Genomic DNA, 19,550 nt, shown 5'->3' on the forward strand with positions numbered 1-19,550 from the left:
AAAGTTTAAAAAAGTTGTTTGGTTGAAGAAAAAAATTACTGAGAAAATTAGATTAAATTATATGAGTCTACGTTTAGCTGAAAGTAAAATATTGATGAAAAAATTAGTATTAATTACAAAAATAACCTTTGATTCAATTTTTTAATGTTACAGAGCACAATCCCGTGTCTTCAAGATATATAGAAGCAATGTCTCCATATCTAGAACACACTCGGCTTCCTCTTCAATCTTCCTCTATAACTCAATAAGGACCAACAATGTTTCAAGGGCTGTTGAAGGCAAAAAAAAGTGAAGGGGATCAGCTACTCCAACATGAAAAGATCAAGCCCTATACTCGAAAATGGGAGACAAGTGTCACAGACATCATTGATGAATTGAACCTCATCTCAAAGAAGGTGAAATTAGGTGATGCTCGTTATTGGAGCATGTTCAACATAATGTTCCAGCAATGTTTACTTCTGTAATGGGGGCTATACTGGAAATGTTTATCATGAACTCAATGATAAAATCAAGGTCTATATACAGATGTCTGCAAACTCTGTCGCCGAAGAGTGATGTGGTCTGCAACCCACAAATTGATATTTCTCACAGATGTTGGCGTTGTGCGAGGGTTACTTTGCTCGTTGGTAGGAGGGGGTAGTTTTGTCACAATTTTCATCCACTTGGTTTCATTTAGCAGGTTTTATGGAAAAACCATGTTCGAAGTGGTTAAATCGCATAGTGAATATCTTGCTTTTTTGCATGTGTTTGTCAATGGCTGGGGAACCAAGTTTCATGGGTATATTTTTGGTTTTCTTCTACCAAACAGAGGCAACTCATAATGCCAAATATGGATGACTGAGAAAATTCTCAGAAAGCTTTAACCAAACGCCCCCTTATACAATGATTCAGTAGACAAAACAAGTAATTAGATATTTAGAAGACTTTATTAGTCACAAATAAACACATGGACTTCTCAAGATTCCCCAAGGGTGCGTTTGGTTCGTGTATTCCTATGAGATAGCTAGGCATCAGTAAGTGTTATTTCTTCTTGACCACGTTTGGTTCACGATTTTCGAAAATTTTACAAGCAAACCAATTTGCCTATCCATTATCAATTGTGAGAAAAAACAAAAGAGAAACACGGATAAAAAATGTCACTTACAATATGGTATTTGTAAGTTGACTGAGTAAATTGATAAAAGAAAATGAGAAACGTGACTGATATACCTTTTGTAACCTAATCTCATCAGAGTGTACATCTCTGCCAAAGTTACTTTTGTCAATTTTTCAAAATTTAAAAAAGGTTACTCTTGTCATTTTATACCACTTTCCCATCAATATTTTGCCCTCAATCAAACATGGACTTACAAAACTTTAATCAATTTACTCTATAATATTTCGTCCAACCAAATAATTTTTTTCAACTTTATCAGTAAACTTACTTTCTCACAATTTTTCCAATAATTATATTCATCTGGTAAAAAAAAAAAAATTCTCTTTTACCGGCACATCCACCTTATTGTCTTCTTCCTACAATCTCACACTAGAATGGAATTTTGTATGAGCCCGAACTCGACATATAATAAGAACAGGAATTCTCCTAACTCTACACCACTTGATAAAAACTGTTGTTCTCAAATACTGGATTGGAGTTATTCGTTGAATAAAACCAAATTATCAGTTAACCTTTCTTTTCGACTGAAAATGGCAAGCAAAATTGTGAGTAGAAAACCAAGTGAATTATATAGTTAGCATATATTACAACACAATGTGAATTATTATGAATCCTAATATATAAAATCCAAACCAGAACGGCACAAAATAAAAAAGTGGGGGGGAAAAGTGCATCCTCGTACCATGTGCTTGTGTACTGATTTTGAGGGCAAGGGAAGCGGCGAATCACCTAGTGGGGTAGGTTAAGACTAAGCTTAAAAAGCAAGGAAAAAAAAAAAAAAAAAAGAGAGGAGAAAAGGGGGGTAGGGGGAAGAAAAGGACATCTATTTGGAGATGGTAATTCCAGTGAGACCAGGTTTATAAAAGACGAAAGAAAAAAAAAAACAAAAAAAAACCCGCGTTTGACGTTGAAAAATCAAATCCCATCAGTTATCCACCATTACAAACCTTGCTCCCTTTTGGTTCTGAATCTGTAAAATCCAAGGAAGAAGAAGAAAAAAAAAACCCCAAACCCCAATTGACCCATTTGATCAGATCGCGAACAAAGACCAAAACTTGGTGATCCATGGCTGACATAGTGAAGCAAACCTTGGCAAGGCCGATCCTGCTGGCAGACCAAGTGGCAAAGGCCACCGACGAGGCAAGCTTGTTCAAGCAAGAATGCGTGGAGCTTAAGTCCAAGACGGAGAAGCTAGCAGGGCTTCTCCGGCAGGCGGCGAGGTCCAGCTCCGACCTCTACGAGCGGCCAACGCGGCGGATCATCGACGAAACGGAGCAGGTCCTTGACAAAGCACTCTCCTTGGTCCTCAAGTGCAACGCTAACGGCCTCATGAAGCGCGTGTTCACCATCATCCCCGCCGGCGCGTTCCGCAAGATGTCATCCCAACTCGAAAATTCCATCGGCGATGTCTCCTGGCTCCTCCGCGTCTCCGCCCCCGCCAACGATCGCGGCGACGAGTACCTCGGCTTACCCCCCATCGCCGCCAACGAGCCAATCCTCTGCCTCATATGGGAACAGATCGCTATACTCTACACCGGTTCGCCGGAGGACAGGTCCGACGCGGCGGCTTCCCTGGTCTCGCTGGCACGCGGCAGCGACCGTTACGGGAAGTTGATCATCGAGGAAGGTGGGGTTGGTCCGTTGTTGAAGTTGATGAAGGAGGGTAAGATGGAGGGTCAAGAGAATGCAGCACGTGCCATTGGTCTCCTCGGGCGTGACCCCGAGAGCGTTGAGCACATGATCCACGTGGGTGTTTCTTCGGTGTTTGCGAAAATCCTCAAAGAAGGTCCCATGAAAGTGCAAGCTGTTGTGGCCTGGTCTGTCTCTGAGCTTGCTGCTAATTACCCCAAGTGTCAGGACCTTTTTGCTCAGCACAATATTATAAGGTTGCTTGTTGGCCACCTTGCTTTTGAAACCGTTGAAGAGCATAGTAAGTATGACATTGTTAGCATGAAACCCACATCAATCCATGCGGTTGTGATGGCTAGTAGTAATACTAGTAATACTAGTAATTTGAAGAAGGAAAATGAAGATTATGACAAGCAGGTCCAGAGTTTGAGTCGGATAGCACATCCCTTGGGTGAAAGATCTAAAAATCTGCATAGAGTGATCACAAGTACCATGGCAATGCATGCTGCCTCCAAGCAGCTGCCAGAGTCTAATCAGGGAAACGAAGCAAATCGAAATTCCCAGGTTAGTCATCACAAGATCAATGGACTTGTTAATGATGGTAAGCAAGGCCATCAGCGTAACTATTCTCATTCGGGAAGTAACATGAAGGGAAGGGAGCATGAGGACCCTGAGACTAAGACCAGCATGAAGGAAATGGCAGCTAGAGCCCTCTGGCACCTTGCTAAGGATAACTCCCTCATTTGTCGTAGCATCACAGAATCAAGGGCCCTGTTGTGCTTTGCAGTTCTCCTTGAGAGAGGACCAGAAGCTGTACAGTACAATTGTGCCATGGCAGTGATGGAGATTACATCAGCTGCAGAGAAAGATGCTGAATTGAGGAAATATGCATTCAAGCCTAACTCTCCTGCTTGCAAAGCTGTCGTTGATCAAGTGCTTAGGATTATTGAGAAAGCAGATTCCGATCTCCTAATTCCTTGCATCAGGACGATTGGGAATTTGGCAAGGACATTTCGGGCTACAGAGACAAGGATGATTGGTCCCTTGGTGAGACTTCTTGACGAAAGAGAGGCAGAGGTATCCAGGGAGGCATCAATTGCCCTTACGAAATTTGCCTGCACTGAAAACTACCTTCACCTTGATCATTCTAAGGCAATTATTAGCGAAGGCGGGGCAAAACACTTGGTTCAGCTTGTTTATTTTGGAGAACAGATGGTTCAGATTCCAGCATTACTTCTGCTCTCCTACATCGCATTGCATGTGCCAGACAGTGAAGAACTTGCTCGAGCTGAGGTGCTCGGAGTGCTTGAATGGGCGTCCAAGCAATCTTCCATGACACAGGATGAAACCCTCGAGGAATTGTTGCAAGAATCCAAGAGTAGGTTGGAGCTTTATCAGTCTAGAGGTTCTAGAGGATTTCATAAACTACATCAATAGGAAGAAAATAATACATTGTCATCATTGTTAATTTGTAAAGGTTTTTCAGTCCTCTGCATCTGTTCAATAATTCTCCCAGTATGTATACAATCTATTCATTTCAAATGTCAAGATCCACTTTCAACTATCTAGAGAATTGTTTTCTCCCCTTCCTCTATAACTGGTACTCTATAGTCTGGACTCCACAGGCATCAATGTCAAGTAGATCCTAAACACATGGTACGAGTGACCATTTCTCTTTTTATCTTCTGAGGATATTTTTACCCTCAAAGTAGATCCTAAAGTGTTGCAGGCTTTGCTGTCTACAATTGTTTATTAACTCATCTGCGTTGGACCAGATAGAAAAAAGATTGAAAAGAGTACTGGGAGAATACTTTGAATGATTACCCAGTTTTTCCGGGGACGAATAGAAAGCAGGGAATATATGCACAAGGCTAGTTGACCTGAATGTTTGGAGGCGGGTCATGGTCCAAAGGGTCGACTAATAGAGTTGGACGTGTTCAAAATAACCCACGTCAGGATTAGTTCTATTTATTTTTGATTCCATCATGTCCCTATGCTTACTTTTGAAAAGTATTCTCCTACGCGTGCAAAAACGCCATTGTCTATCCTTTGGAAAGTGGAACCAAGAATTAGGCATATCCGAGGGTTGTATACTTGTATTGTTGATATGTTAATACGTTGCTAACAACCTCTCAACAAAAAAGATACTATTCGAGTCCGAATGGAAGCTAGCTACGATACTTGGCGGGCAAAATATGAAATGTATACACTTATCAATTATTCAAAATATGAAATGTATACACTTATAAATTGTTGAAAATATTAAATGTATACACTTATCAATTGTTGCTTTCTCTGCCGGGCAAAATATCTGGATTGCATGATTTAATTCCTTAAGAAACCAAGAATCCTGAACGAATACAAAATGAAGCTGAAGTCAGAAGAGCAACGAAATATGGCAAAATAAAAAGGCAGTCAAAACAAGTGTAAAATTCTATTGCTGAATAAAGCATAAGCAATCCAAAATGAAGCTTTCGACTCAGCGCCAATGTTAGCACAAGTCCCTGGCACAATGCCAATTGCCAATCACAAGAATATAAAGAAAAGGGTAGCTACAAAACTAAGACTGAGATTCACCTCAATGTATCATGTTCATTTCCTTGCATTCCGACCGACTGGGTTGGTTAGAAAGAGAATCACAAAACCACGGGAGAAATAATTAGAAACTAAATTAATCAAAATCCTACTCTACGTACGACATTAGTTCATTCATTTAAAGCAGGAACTAAAAGCTCTCGGAATCAAGAAATTTTCCACGCACCTTTATCTGAATCCAATGTAGTCAGAACATCCTTTGATTCGATTCTGACAACAATGGCATCCCGCATATGTACTTGCATTCGATTCACGTTTCTTTTTTCTCGTACATTGTTCCGAGAACAAAAATTGAAGTAACAAATAGATAAATCATTCAAAACAAAAATTGTGCATAATTTCTTCTTCTTCTTCTTCTTTTTGTACATAAATCGTGCATAATTTCTAAGGATGGAAATGAAATTCAACCAAGAACCAACACGATTCCGAAAAATCTCATGAGATAGTGTTGAGATGTCGTTTTTAGGGGAGAGAAGATTCTTTTTCGCCCCAAAAAAACCGCTCCAGCATCCGGTCAAACTAGCACTTTCCAAGCTTCAGCCCCATTCATGCGTATCCGGTCAAAGTCCGGGCCACAAGCTACAGATGAGCCCAATCTCTCACGGGCTTAGACGGCCCATATTTTCTAACACAAATGCCCAAGTGAAGTTTTGCACAACAACAGGAGCTTGTTGCTATGGCCCAAGAAATGCGCACCGCATGTAAGTATTTTGGAGTCCAGTCTACACTCTGTATCCCTTGTACCTTTCATAATTTCTTTCGAATAAGTTTTATAAGCACAAAGAAAAACCGTGGTGCAGATTCTAAAGAGCATGTTGTATTTAGTATTATTTTGCACATCTATATAGTTGCATAACGGAATTTTAAAAAGTTTTCTATGTAATATTAAATCACGAAAACTAATATTTTATGGTGAAACAAAACTATATCACGAAAATTTTAAAATTTTTGAAACCATATTAGAATAAAAAGAAAAGGAAAAAATGGGTTTATGCTTAACTTTTTAGGAATTAGGTTATGCTTAAATTTTAAATATATTTTATTCTTTAAACTTTCATCTACCGAAAGGAAAAACATGTTAAGAAAAATAGTTTTTTTTGTAAGGTAAAAAACTGTTCCAGTTGTACTGATAAAGCATAAGTTAGCATTTTTATTTTTTTTTTGTTTACAATGTAACTTCTATAACTTTATCAAGGTCTTTTGGAAGTAAGAAGAATAAAAAATGGGGAAGTAGACCTGGAATCTCCACTTCACAAACACAGCCTTCTAGTAAAGACTAAAGACTATAGGGGGGCGTTTGGTTGAGGAGAAATATTATGAATGATAGGGAAGTGTTATGTATAGGGAAATGGGTGGGAAGTGAGATTGGTAGGAAAATGTAAGAAAAAGTTGTTTGGTTGGAAAAAAATTTACAGGGAAACTTAGGTAACTTTTGTAAAGTCTATGTTTGGCTGTAAGTAACATATAGATGGGAAAATGCGTGCGAGTTTACAAAATTAACCCTGACTTTATAACTAACCTTTCTCAAAGGCTTCCTTACTTTTGATTGGCCGGCACACTATAAAAAAGAGCCATCAAAAGGGAATGTGAGGAAAAAAGAAGACAAACTTATTTGCACACCTGCATATATACACCAATTCTTCACACCTGCTTGTAATATCCGAATTTAATATCCTCTGATCGGTATCTTACACCTGCAATGGTGGCTTTGTTATATGGGCTAATGAACCCTTTGGTCCCTTTTGGGGTTCCCTCAAATTGGTAATTCCAACATTGTCTTCTGGTTTACCTCATTATGTGTCCATATTCATATCCACTTCTGTGCTATCTTTTCTGAATTATTCTGGTTTAGCTATAGTTGGTTACACTGCAGTTGCTATGGGGATTATTTCCCTTTTACCTTTTGTGTTGCTGTCTTTGATTTCATTGCCTAAAATTGATCCCAGTAGATGGCTGAGTTTGGGTCAAGAAGGGGTGAAGAAGGATTGGACTCTGTACTTCAACACCGTATTTTGGAACTTGAACTTTTGGGACACTGCAAGTACTTTAGCTGGAACAAGGGGCACACTGGTCTTTTTTTGTGTACAGTCAGTGAGCAAATGTGGAGGTATTCCACAATACCACCTTGCAAATGGGTTTCTATGGCTGGCTAAATCAGTACATATACATAGGGAAATAGGAATGCCTTCAATCACAGTTACCTAACTAAGTGAGAAAACCCAACACACCAAACGCTGCTTTCTTCCTTTCCCATTTATGATTTATCTATCATTCTGTTCAGATTCCTTCAACCAAACAGCCCCTAGGAGTTGTAACTTGAATTATATACTCCACTGGTGGACTATCACTTCATTTAAGTATAACTCTGATTTGAAAAGTAAAGTTCATTATTTAAAAAACATTTGTATCGTAGAAATACTTAAAGCCAAATAGTTTCTTAATTTGAAACGGCACTCCACTCCATGATAATTATGGGGTTTTTTCTTTTTTTGTTAACATGGATTAAAGAGTTGAAAATAAAAACCGCAGAGATAAGTTAGATTGCTAGGAATCGCAATTTTTACAAAAAGTGAAGAGGTTAAAAACCGAAATCGAATTAGGGTTTATTTTTTCTGCTAGATAAGTTATTTATATTGAGTCTAAAACAAAATTGTTTTGAGACTAAAATCAATATATTTTTATAATTATAATTTATTTCAGAGTTATAATAGTCATTTTCTTTATAATTTTTTAATCTTTAAACTTAAAACAATGTCGTTTTAGGAGTCAATGTAGATAAATTATCTATATTTAATGTAGAAACATAAAAGCCTCGGATTAATTAGGCTTAAATATAAGTTGGTGTGTATATATATATATATGAGGTAGGATTCTTCGACACTAGTGTCAAATTTAAAATTTGACACCTTATCTGAGAGCCGTTAGATCAAAAAAGATAAACAATGTCACATGTTTACAAATCAGAGTCGTTGATTTTTTTTTTATCTAACAACTTTCAGATGAGGTGTCAAAGGATCCCGCCTCTCTCTGTATATATATATATATATATATATATATATATATATATATATATATATATATATATATATATATATAAGGTAAGATCCTTTGACACCAGTGTCAAAATTAAAATTTGACACATCATCTGATAGCCGTTAGATCAAAAAAGATCAATGATATCACATGCTTACAAATCAGAGTCGTTGATCTTTTTTTATCTAACGGCTCTCAAATAAGGTGTCAAATTTTGTCAAAGGATTCTACCTCTCTAAATATATATATGTGTGAAATATGTTAATCTACTTATCATTTTTTATGTCTACATTTTCCTACCACTCTAAATATCATTAGATCAGACTCTCAAGATGAAAGAGAAAGGTAAAGATTTGTTAAGATTTTAATCTAATGGTATTTTAGAGTAGTAGACAAAGGTAGACAAAAAAATAAACAGGTAAAATAACTTATCCATATATATATATATATATACACACACACACACACACATATAGGGGAAGATTATACTTACTATCTTTTTTTTTTTTACTAATTCTTACTACCAAATCTTAACCGTTGATTTCCGTCAATCTAACGGTTATAATTTATTGAAAATTAATAATTAATTAATTAATGTAATCCAATAAATTATAACCGTTAGATTAACGGAAATCAACGGTTAAGATTTGGTAGCAACAAGTAGTAAGAAAAAAAAAATAGTAAATATAACCTTTCCCAAGTATCCAATATCTTAAAACTTTAAAAAATATTCAAGTAATCATTATCTAAGCACAATTTGTAGTTCGTATCAAATCAAATTCAGTATCCCAAAAGCTAATCTGATATTAAATGGAGCACTGGCATGGTAAATGGCACCTTCATAACCAGGAAACCTCAATCCTTCGTGGGAACCACTTCCAGTAATCCAACCATTTATTTTCCTTTCTTTTTTTAAGGCCCTTCTTTTAGCATTTCGTTGAGGATTGAACTAGGAACCGAACCCAGAGGAAAAATATAAGATGGAGAGTCAAACAGCAGCAAATATCCCAAATGTGATTCCCAATCTTCCCAACATTATTATACAACTACTTTTAATTTCCAGCTGCATCCAACCTTCTTACTTCTAGTTCTGATATTTCCCATTGAATTATTAACACAGTATAGCAATACACCACAAGCGTTTAGTTTAAACCGTTCCAAAGGCATTACATTTTTAGGTCAGGGCTACTCTTGATTTTATTGTGCTTATATTCTCTTTAGGAGTGTCAAAAACAGGTTGACACGATACGAATTTGACATGACACGAATACATCAATACTAACACGACACGAATTTTTATTCGTGTCAAAATCTTCAACACTGACACAACACAAATTTTTTGCATGTTGACACGACGCGAATAACACGCAAAATATGGGTCAAAATGGTAATTGACAAAAAAATTTAAAAAAATGGTTTAAAATTAAAAAAATTAAAAACTAATAATAAAAAATAAAAAATAATAATAAAAAAAATGGGTCGACATGGACACGAATACCTCAACACGAACACGACATGAATTTTTTACGTGTCATTTTTTCTAACACTAACACGACACAAATTTTTTTACGGGTCAACGCGAACACGAATTTTCGTATCGTGTCGCGGGTCGACCCACGTGTCATAACCTATATTAATACCCCTAATTCTCTTATTTGTAGATTTTGATTCACCCAGCTTTCACTATCATATGATAATTTTACGTAGCCTAAAAGAAGACATTACAGCACTTTGAATCTTTTAATAAAGTGCTACACAGAACTTCTAATTCCGAGAGTTAACTCTGAATTATTTTAATAATATTTTCTTATATTTTGATGTGATATTAATTATTGCTAATAGTACAAAGGTTTCCATCTCCAAAATTATTTTCCTGCAAGCTCAAATTTTAAACACTATGTGAGTCTCCCAACTGTTAAAAGCTCAAGTTTACTAGTTGAGCCACTTTTTACAAGTGAACTAATCCTCGATACTAGATATTACAAAAAAGATATTACTTAAATAAGAAAAATAAAATATATCCAGAAATTACTTAAATAGGATTGAAAACTGAAAAGTTCAAATTCGTCTATAAAAGTAGGGATTAATATATAAATTTTTTTTCTAGACACACATAAAAATATACAGTTCAAACTGTCTCAAAAATTCAATTAGAATAACAATTTCATTAAAGTGAAAAAATAAGATTCTAAAGAAATAAAGGCAAGAAAAGAAAGGGGGTAGAGACCGCTCAATAAGTGAAATAAAATAACTAAAACTTTTGTTTTCCTTTGAGTTAGGATCCAATTTGAGTTATGAGATTGAGAGAAGAGAAAGAAATATGAGAGAAAAGTGCATCCTCATTTTTGTAGCAAGTAAGAAAAACTTTAATGGTCCCTTCTCTTTAAAAGAAAAAAAGGGTAAAAAAGTAAATTTATTTTTTATTTTTAAGTTTTTGTTGTAGGAAGCAGAAAGAAAATGGAGGATATTCCTCCTTCTTGTTTGGTAGTTAAAATCTTCTAAAATGAGAGAACTTTAATTTTAATAATAATAATAATAAAGATTTTGGGGGATTTTGTTAAATTATCCAATTCTTTTCACTCATTTTGTTTTTAAACTTACAAATAAATTAAATTTTTTCTGCTTTTTTCTTCCTAAAAATTACTCCCAAACAAAAAACCAAGAAAAATTAAAGAAAAGGAGAAAAGTGGGGGTAGTGGGAAGAAAAAAAAAAGCATGAAAAATTAAAGAAGAGGAGAAAAGGGGGTAATGGGAAGAAAAGGACATCATTTTGGGGAGGGTAATATCAGTGAGACCAATTAAAAAAATATATAAAGGAATTGGAGAATTTCATAGAACTGTCCAAAATCTTTTGATTTTAAAATTAGAGTAAAGTTTTGCGATGTAACAAAAAAAACACGATTTATTAAAAAAAATTAATTTTTAGTTCCTTTATTATTATAATTCTTTAAAAATATAATTCCTCGTAAATTCAACGAAGTTCTAATTTACTTCGTAAAAAAAATTAATATGAATATTATTTTTATAAAAGACAAAAATAGAGATAAATATTTTTGTTAGGAACACAAAAAGGCCTTTATTCTTAAAATTACTTTATTTTTGGGTTTTAACTTTCAAGCAAGAAAGAGAATATCTTTTATTTTCTTTTCCTCTCTTATCCCCGCGTTAGAAACCTTGCACCCTTTTGGTCATGAATATGTAAAAGTCAAGGAAGAAGAAGAAGAAAAACCCAAGCCCCCATTGACCCATTTGATCAGAATTCAGATCACATAGTTTTGGTGAGCCATGGCTTACATATTGGCAAGGCCGATCATGCTGGCAGACCAAGTGGCAAAGACCACCGACGAGGCAAGCTTGTTCAAGCAAGAATGCGTGGAGCTTAAGTCCAAGGCGGAGAAGCTAGCAGTGGTTCTCCGGCAGGCAGCGAGGTCCAGCTCCTGCCTCTACGAGCGGCTGACGCGGCGGATCATCGACGAAACGGAGCAGGTCCTTTACAAAGCACTCTCTTTGGTCCTCAAGTGCCGAGCTAACGGCCTCATGAAGCGTTTGTTCACCATCATCCCCGCCGCCGCGTTCCGCAAGATGTCATCCCAACTCGAAAATTCCATTGGCGATGTCTCATGGCTCCTCAGCATCTCCGCCCCCGCCGACGATTTCTGCGATGATTTCCGCGACGAGTTCCTCGGCCTACCCCCTATCGCCGCCAACGAGCCAATCCTCTGCCTCATTTGGGAACAGATCACTATACTCTACACCGGTTCGCTGGAGGACCGGATCGACGCGGCGGCTTCCCTGGTGTCGCTGGCACGCGGCAGCGACCGTTACGGGAATTTGATCATCGAGGAAGGTGGGGTTGGTCCGTTGATGAAGGAGGGTAAGATGGAGGGTCAAGAGAATACCGCACGTGCCATTGGTCTCCTCGCGCGTGACCCCAAGAGCGTCGAGCACATGATTCACGTGGGTGTTCTCTCGGTGTTTGCGGAAATCCTCAGAGAAGGTCCCATGAAAGTGCAAGCTGTTGTGGCGTGGGCTGTGTCTGAGCTTGCTGCTTATCACCCGGAGTGTCAAGACCTTTTTGCTCAGCACAATATTATAAGGTTGCTTGTTGGCCACCTTGCTTCTGAAACTGTTGAAGAGCATAGTAAGTATGACATTGTTAGCCCGAAACCCCCATCAATCCATGCGGTTGTGATGGCTACTAGTAATTTGAAGAAGGAAAATGAAGATTATGACAAGCAGGGTCATCAGCGTAACTATTCTCCTTCGGGAATAAACATGAAGGGAAGGGAACTTGAAGACCCTGAGACTAAGACCAGCATGAAGGAAATGGCAGCTAGAGCCCTCTGGCACCTTGCTAAGGGTAACTCCCTCATTTGTCATAGCATCACAGAATCAAGGGCCCTGTTGTGCTTTGCAGTTCTCCTTGAGAGAGGACCTGAAGCTGTACAGTACAATTCTGCCATGGCAGTGATGGAGATTACAACAGTGGCAGAGAATAATACTAAATTGAGGAAATATGCATTCAAGCCTAACTCTCCTGCTTGCAAAGCTGTTGTTGATCAAGTGCTTAGGATTATTGAGAAAGCAGATTCAGACCTCCTAATTCCTTGCATCAAGACGATTGGGAATTTGGCAAGGACATTTCCGACTACAGAGACAAGGATGATTGGTCCCTTGGTGAGACTTCTCGACGAAAGAGAGGCATCAATTGCCCTTGGGAAATTCGCCTGCACTGAAAACTACCTTAACCTTGATCATTCCAAGGCAATTGTTAGCGAAGGTGGGGCAAAACACTTGGTTCAGCTTGTATATTTTGGAGAACAGATGGTTCAGATTCCAGCATTACTTCTGCTCTCCTACATCGCATTGCATGCGCCAGACAGGGAAGAACTAGCTATGGCTGAGGTGCTCGGAGTGCTTGAATGGGCGTCCAAGCAATCTTCCATGACACAGGATGAAACCCTCGATGAATTATTGCAAAAAGCCAAGAGTTGGTTGGAGTTTTATCAGTCTAGAGGTTCAAGAGGATTTCATTAATTACATCAATAGGAAGAAAATTGTACATTGTCATCATTGTTAATTTGTAAAGGTTTTTCAGTCCTTTGCATCTGCTCAGTAATTCTCCCAGTATGTATACAATCTATTCATTTCAAATGTTCAGATCCACTTTCAACTATCTAGAGAATTGTTTTCCTAATTCATCTCTTCCACTTCCCACCTTTCCCTCCCCTCCCTCTATAACTGGTACTCTATAGTCTAGACTACACAGGCATCAATCAAATCAATGTCAAGTTAGATTGTGAGCTAAACTATCCCTGAGCACATGGTACGAGTGACCATTTCACTTGTAGTCTTTTGAGGATATTTTTTACCCTCAAAGTAGATCCTAAAGTGTTGCGGGCTACTGTCTACAATTGTTTACTAACTCATCTGCATTGGACCAGATAGAAAAAACATTGAAAAGAGTACTAGGAGAATACTTTGAATGATTCCTCAGTTTTTCCGGGGACGAATAGTAAGCGGAGAATATATGCACAAGTAGTTGACCTGAATGTTGGCGGTGGATCATGGTCCAAAGGGTCGAGTGGTCGACTAATAGAGTTGGACCGGACGTGTTCAATATAACCCACGACAGGGTTATTTTTATTTCATTGGTCACTATGCTGCGTTTTGACCAAAAGTATTCTCCTAGGGCGTGCAAAAGCGCCATTGGCTATCCTTTGGAAAGTGGAATCAAGAATTAGGCATATGCGAGGGTTGAATAATGAATACTTGTGTTGTTGATGATAACAAGTTGCTGTCAGCCTCTCAACAAGATACTATTCAAGTCCGAGTGGAAGCTAGCTATTATATGAAATGTATATACTTTCCATTTCTTGCTTTTTCAGCTGGGCTAAATATCTGGATTGCATGATTTAATTCCTTAGGAAACCAAGAATCCTGAATGAATACATAATGAAGCTGAAGTCAGAAGAGCAACGAAATATGGCAAAATCAAAAGGCAGTCAAAACAAGTGTAAAATTCTATTGCTGACTAAAACATAAGCAATCGAAAATGAAGCTTTCGACTTAGAGCCAATATTAGCACAAGTCACTGGCACGATGCCAATCACAAAAATATAAAAGAATGTAAAGAAAAGGGTAGCTACAAAACTAAGACTGAGATTCCGACCGGGTTGATTAGAACGAGAAACAATCAGAAAGTAAATCAGAATCCTGTATCTGTATCTGAATCCAATCTGGTCAAAACATCATTTTATTCGATTCTGACAACAATGACATCCCGAAGTACTTGCATTCAATTCACGTTTTATTCTCGTGCATTTTTCTGAGAACAAAATTAAAGTGACAAAAAAATAAAAAAAATTCAAACGTAAAAATCGAAAGACAGAAAAGGAGATGGGCAATTTCCAAGGATGGAAATGAAATTCAACAAAGAACCGGCACGATTCGGAAAAATGTCATGAGATATAGTTGAGTTCTCGTTCTCGTTCTTAGAGGAGAGAGGATTCTTTTTCGCCCCAAAAAAAAGGCTCCACCATCCGGTCAAACTTGCAGTTTCCAAGCTTCGGCGCCATACATGTCACATGTGTATCCGGTCAAAGTCCGGACCACAAGCTACAGCTAAGCCCAATCTCTCACGGGCTTAGACGGCCCATAATTACGAACACAAATGCCCAAGTGAAGTGTTGCACAAAGCCTCTGACCCATTTCTTTTGTGAATAATTTGACGCCATATCAACGCTCTGTATCCCTAACCCATTAGGATTGATATAGTGAGGAGGGATTTAAATAGTTTGTATTAGGTCAAGTTTTCAATTTTCATTAATGTATATATAAAAAAAAAAGCTGTGTCCCTTGTACCTCCGTAATTTCATTCATATAAGTTTTATAAGCACAAGAAAACTGTGGTGCAGATTCTAAAGAGCATGTTTTATTTAGTATTTTACACATATACACAGTTGTGTAACAGAATTTTAAAAAGTGTTCTGTGTAATATATTTTAAGGTGAAACAAAACTATATCGCGAAAATTTTAAAACTTTAAAACCATATTAGAATAAAAAGAAAAGGAAAATAGGGTTGTTTTTTCAGTACTGCCCTCGAACCTCTTAATCTTATGGTCGAATGGTCTTAGTTAACGAAGTTAGTGGTCAAAGATCCTTAGGTTAAAAAGGTCCTCACAGGGTTGATTGTCACACGTACAAATAGGCTTATCCTCACATCTGCCACTGCATTGGCTTAAAAATCTCATCCACCCAATCTTAAAATCCTCAATGCAACCGGAAAAACGATCCTACCCTCCTTCCCTTTCTTTTCGTACTTCACTGTACATATATCATCACTCCATTTAACATTACTCTCTCTTTCCCTATCTCCTTAGTTTTTACAACAACATGGCTGCAGCGGGAACTGCTGCGATCTCCTTTCCATCCTCCAAGTCCACCTCTCTTCAAAGCAAGACCTTTATCGCTTCCCCAGATAGAGTAGTCTTCAGGAAGGTACGTTTACGTTCCATAACATGTATTGAGAGTGCAATTTTAGCGCTGCAATGTAATTGGTTAATTGGAGTATGATCTGGGGTGTTGTTTCTCAGGTTTCATTGCAATACAGAGATGTTTCTATCAGTGGAACAGTAGTTTCCATCAGATCCCAAGTCACTACGGAGGTACCTGCTAAGGTTGAAAAAGAATCCAAGAAACAGGAGGAAGGTGTGATCGTGAACAAGTTCAAACCCAAGGAGCCATACTGTTAGAGAAGCAGAAGCAGCTGGTGTACAAAGCAGAAAGGCTAGGATTAAAGGTTGCCCATCTTGGGCAATAGATTACATTCACTAGTCATAGATTAATAATGTAGGAGTTGTATACATGTGAATGACTCAAGTAGTGGTCCTCCCACGTGGGTAGTTAGGCTTACGTGGCAATAGTTAGTTGAGACATATAAGTAATGCATGTTGTAACAGATGTCGGGAGATTGGAAATATAGAATACACTTGTTCTTCTTACATATTTGGTGCTTCCTTCTGTTACAGAGAATTACTCTGTATCATTGGTGCTCTCATTGAGAGCTGAACTCAACGACTTTCGTTCTGCATGCAAGGAAAGATGAAGATGCAGGAGCTGGCTGGTGAATTTCTGCAATATCGCGAGCAGAACAATCAAAATAATCAAAGGATTGAGCAACTTTTGATCTCCATGGAGGCTAGGTTTCAAGAATTGCAGAGCAATTTCAAGGAAATTCTACCTCAGATTGTAAGATCATCTGCTGAGAGTTCTTCTAAACCTGATCCTCCTCCACATATACGTGTTTCTCAGAATGCTTCTTGGAGTACCGATGATCCCAGACATGTCTTAAAGTTTGTGAAACCAGAGATACCCAAATTTGATGGTAAGGAACCTAATTCTTGGATCTTCAAGGCTGAATTATTTTTCAAAATTCAGCAGGTTCCAGAACAGATGAGAGTGGAGCTCGCGGGTTTGAGGATGGAAGGGGTAGCAACCGATTGGTTTCAATGGATCTTCAACGGTGGAACCGTTCAATCTTGGGAGGAATTTGTTCGTGCAGTTCGGGAGCGCTTTGGACCATCCAATTACAAGGATGTTCGTGGCGTTCTAGCTAAGCTGTTGCAGAAAGGATCTTTAGCAGATTACATGGCGGAGTTCCAAAGATTGGTGAATCAAGTTTCCAATGTTAGTGATGATCTATTAATGACATTTTTTGTGGCTGGTTTACAACCGGACATTCAAGGAGCAGTCCAAATTCGTTGGCCATCGTCACTTCATCAAGCGATGCAGTTAGCCATTGCTTATGACAGTCATCATGGGGAATTACGTTCCTCTATCTCAAATCAACCAAAGAAGTTTTTCTCTAAACCTTACACAGCAAGCACAGTTGACAAGCCACCTGCATTACCAGCTACAACCGAATTGCCAATAAAGAAAATGTCTCCGGATGCTTTACAAAAGAGGAGAGATTTGGGTTTATGCTATACATGTGATGAAAAATGGAATTCAAAACATAGGTGTAAGGCAAAAATGCTGTTGTTGATCGTTGATGAAGAGGAGCCAGATCGAGAGATGGATGAGGAGATTTTATGGCGAAAAGAAGAAACTCCAGGTAGTAGAGTGGATGCTGCTTTACATTCTTTATCTGGGAAGATTGATGCTCGTTCCTTGATCTTGCTAGTTATGGTTGGCACTCGAGAAGTGCAAGTACTGGTTGACTCAGGCAGTTCCCATTGTTTTATACGAAGACAATTAGCTGAAGAGTTAAGTTTACCAATGGTCAAGGCTACTAGAATGAGAGTGTTTATGGGGAATGGCGAATTTTTAAGTTGTGAAAAGAAATGTCCTCAAGTGAAACTCCAGGTACAGGGCCATTGCTTTGCGGTAGATTTGTTTGTTGTGGATTTATGTGACTTGAACATAGTTCTAGGAATGAAATGGCTAATCACTTTGGGCCGTGTGACTCACAATTATGCTGAGCAATCAATGGAGTTTACTTGGAATAAGAAGTTGATTCTGCTAGATGGGTTGAAAACCAATTCTAGACAAATCACTGAAGATTCTAAGGGTGGTGATTTACATTTGTTAGAGACTTCCTGTCATGCACTTTCAGTTCCAGAGTTGCACAACATTGACTCTCAGGTACTTTCTGATCTTCATCTGTTGAAAGATAAAATTCCTGCTCTAGTTTGGAAAATTTTGTTTAGCTGGCAGCTTGTATTCGACATTCCCAAGTCCTTGCCTCCTTTTCGAGATAGAGCTCATGCCATCCAATTACTGGATGATTCACATCTTGTTAAGGTTAAGCCTTACAGGTATCCTTATCATCACAAAGCTGAAATAGAGAAGCAAGTTGGGGAATTATTATCTGTTGGATGGATTCAGCAGAGCCACAGTGCCTTCTCATCTCCAGTGTTGTTGGTTAAGAAACATGATAACACATGGAGAATGTGTGTTGATTATCGTGCTTTGAACTCCATGACAGTGAAGGATGCTTTTCCTATTCCCACAATAGATGAGCTATTGGATGAGCTTTATCATGCAAGGATATTCAGCAAATTGGATTTGCGTTCAGGATACCATCAAATACGGATGCAACCGGAAGACATACATAAGACAGCCTTTCGAACTCATGAAGGGCACTATGAGTTTAAGGTCATGCCCTTTGGTCTCACCAACGCCCCAGCCACATTCCAAGCTGCCATGAATAGGATCTTTCGACCATATATGAGGAAATTCATTGTGGTATTTTTTGATGATATGCTGATCTACAGCCCTTCTTTGGAGGAGCATGTTACTCATTTGGAAACTGCACTCAAATGTTTGTTGCATAATTCCTTTTATGTCAAGCTTAGCAAGTGTGCGTTTGGTGTGGAGGAGCTTTCTTACCTTGGCCATGTGGTCACAGCTTGCGGGGTAAAGGCTGATCCCAAGAAAATTGAGGCTATGCTTGATTGGCCAATTCCTCAATCTATCAAGCAATTGAGAGCATTTCTTGGCCTAACTGGATACTACAGAAGGTTTGTCAAAGGTTATGCTGCCATAGCTCACCCACTGACAGAATTGTTAAAGCAAGATAAGATTCATTGGAGTAAGGAGGCAGCTGTTGCATTCACGGCTTTGAAGGAGGCTATGGCATCCACACCAATTTTACAGTTACCTGATTTCTCTTCACCCTTTATCGTGGAATCAAATGCTTCAAATGTGGGGATAGGTGCTGTGTTGTTACAAAGGGGTAAACCAATTTCCTTCTTCAGCAAAAAGTTGGGCCCAAGGATGGCAGCCTCCTTTGCTTATGTCCGTGAACTATATGCACTAACATAAGCTATAAAACGTTGGCGTCATTTTTTGCTTGGCTCTCATTTTATTATTAGAACTGATCATCAAAGCTTAAAGGAATTGTTGCATCAAACTATTCAAACGGAAGACCAACAAAAATATGTATACAAGTTGATGGGCTATAGCTTCACAATAGAATATAAATCTGGCATTTCCAATGTCGTGGAAGATGCTTTGTCTAGACAATTTTTTGAGGGAGATACAGCTGTGATGCATGCATTGTGCTCAGAACCTACCTTGGATCTTTGGGAGCTGGTCAAGCAAGAGAACAAAATAAGCAAGGAGTTATTGGAT

The 19,550-nt window shown here is 38.2% G+C and overlaps 4 protein-coding genes across 4 annotated transcripts; all 4 read left to right on the plus strand.

The window, feature by feature from the left end:
* The first annotated feature begins 2,020 nt into the window (after positions 1–2,020).
* Positions 2,021–4,335, plus strand: LOC133289707 (uncharacterized). The gene has a single exon (XM_061487702.1). It carries the CDS (start codon positions 2,222–2,224, stop codon positions 4,220–4,222), a length of 2,001 nt encoding a protein of 666 aa, XP_061343686.1. The 5' UTR covers positions 2,021–2,221; the 3' UTR covers positions 4,223–4,335.
* A 7,265-nt stretch (positions 4,336–11,600) lies between these two features.
* Positions 11,601–13,574, plus strand: LOC133289708 (uncharacterized). Its single transcript, XM_061487704.1, has one exon. It carries the CDS (start codon positions 11,699–11,701, stop codon positions 13,448–13,450), a length of 1,752 nt encoding a protein of 583 aa, XP_061343688.1. The 5' UTR covers positions 11,601–11,698; the 3' UTR covers positions 13,451–13,574.
* Positions 13,575–15,584: 2,010 nt separating this feature from the next.
* On the plus strand, positions 15,585–16,602 carry LOC133289703 (ferredoxin--NADP reductase, leaf-type isozyme, chloroplastic-like). Its single transcript, XM_061487699.1, has 2 exons — positions 15,585–15,914; positions 16,010–16,602. Exons 1-2 carry the CDS (start codon positions 15,810–15,812, stop codon positions 16,166–16,168), a joined length of 264 nt encoding a protein of 87 aa, XP_061343683.1. The 5' UTR covers positions 15,585–15,809; the 3' UTR covers positions 16,169–16,602.
* On the plus strand, positions 16,518–19,241 carry LOC133289704 (uncharacterized). Its single transcript, XM_061487700.1, has one exon. The coding sequence runs from the start codon at positions 16,518–16,520 to the stop codon at positions 19,239–19,241; it is 2,724 nt and encodes a 907-aa protein (XP_061343684.1).
* Positions 19,242–19,550: the final 309 nt, after the last annotated feature.

This window comes from Gastrolobium bilobum, unplaced genomic scaffold (genome assembly GCF_033153095.1).
Source record: "Gastrolobium bilobum isolate Gb01-03AN ecotype WA unplaced genomic scaffold, APGP_CSIRO_Gbil_v1 utg7861, whole genome shotgun sequence".
In the NCBI taxonomy this organism is placed as follows: domain Eukaryota; kingdom Viridiplantae; phylum Streptophyta; class Magnoliopsida; order Fabales; family Fabaceae; genus Gastrolobium; species Gastrolobium bilobum.

Coding starts and splice junctions, on each gene's coding strand:
- LOC133289707 (XM_061487702.1), top strand. CDS start 2,222: ATGGCTGACATAGTGAAGCAAACCTTGGCAAGGCCGATCCTGCTGGCA.
- LOC133289708 (XM_061487704.1), top strand. CDS start 11,699: ATGGCTTACATATTGGCAAGGCCGATCATGCTGGCAGACCAAGTGGCA.
- LOC133289704 (XM_061487700.1), top strand. CDS start 16,518: ATGAAGATGCAGGAGCTGGCTGGTGAATTTCTGCAATATCGCGAGCAG.
- LOC133289703 (XM_061487699.1), top strand. CDS start 15,810: ATGGCTGCAGCGGGAACTGCTGCGATCTCCTTTCCATCCTCCAAGTCC. Junction 15,915..16,009: donor ATAGAGTAGTCTTCAGGAAG/GTACGTTTACGT, acceptor GTTGTTTCTCAG/GTTTCATTGCAATACAGAGA.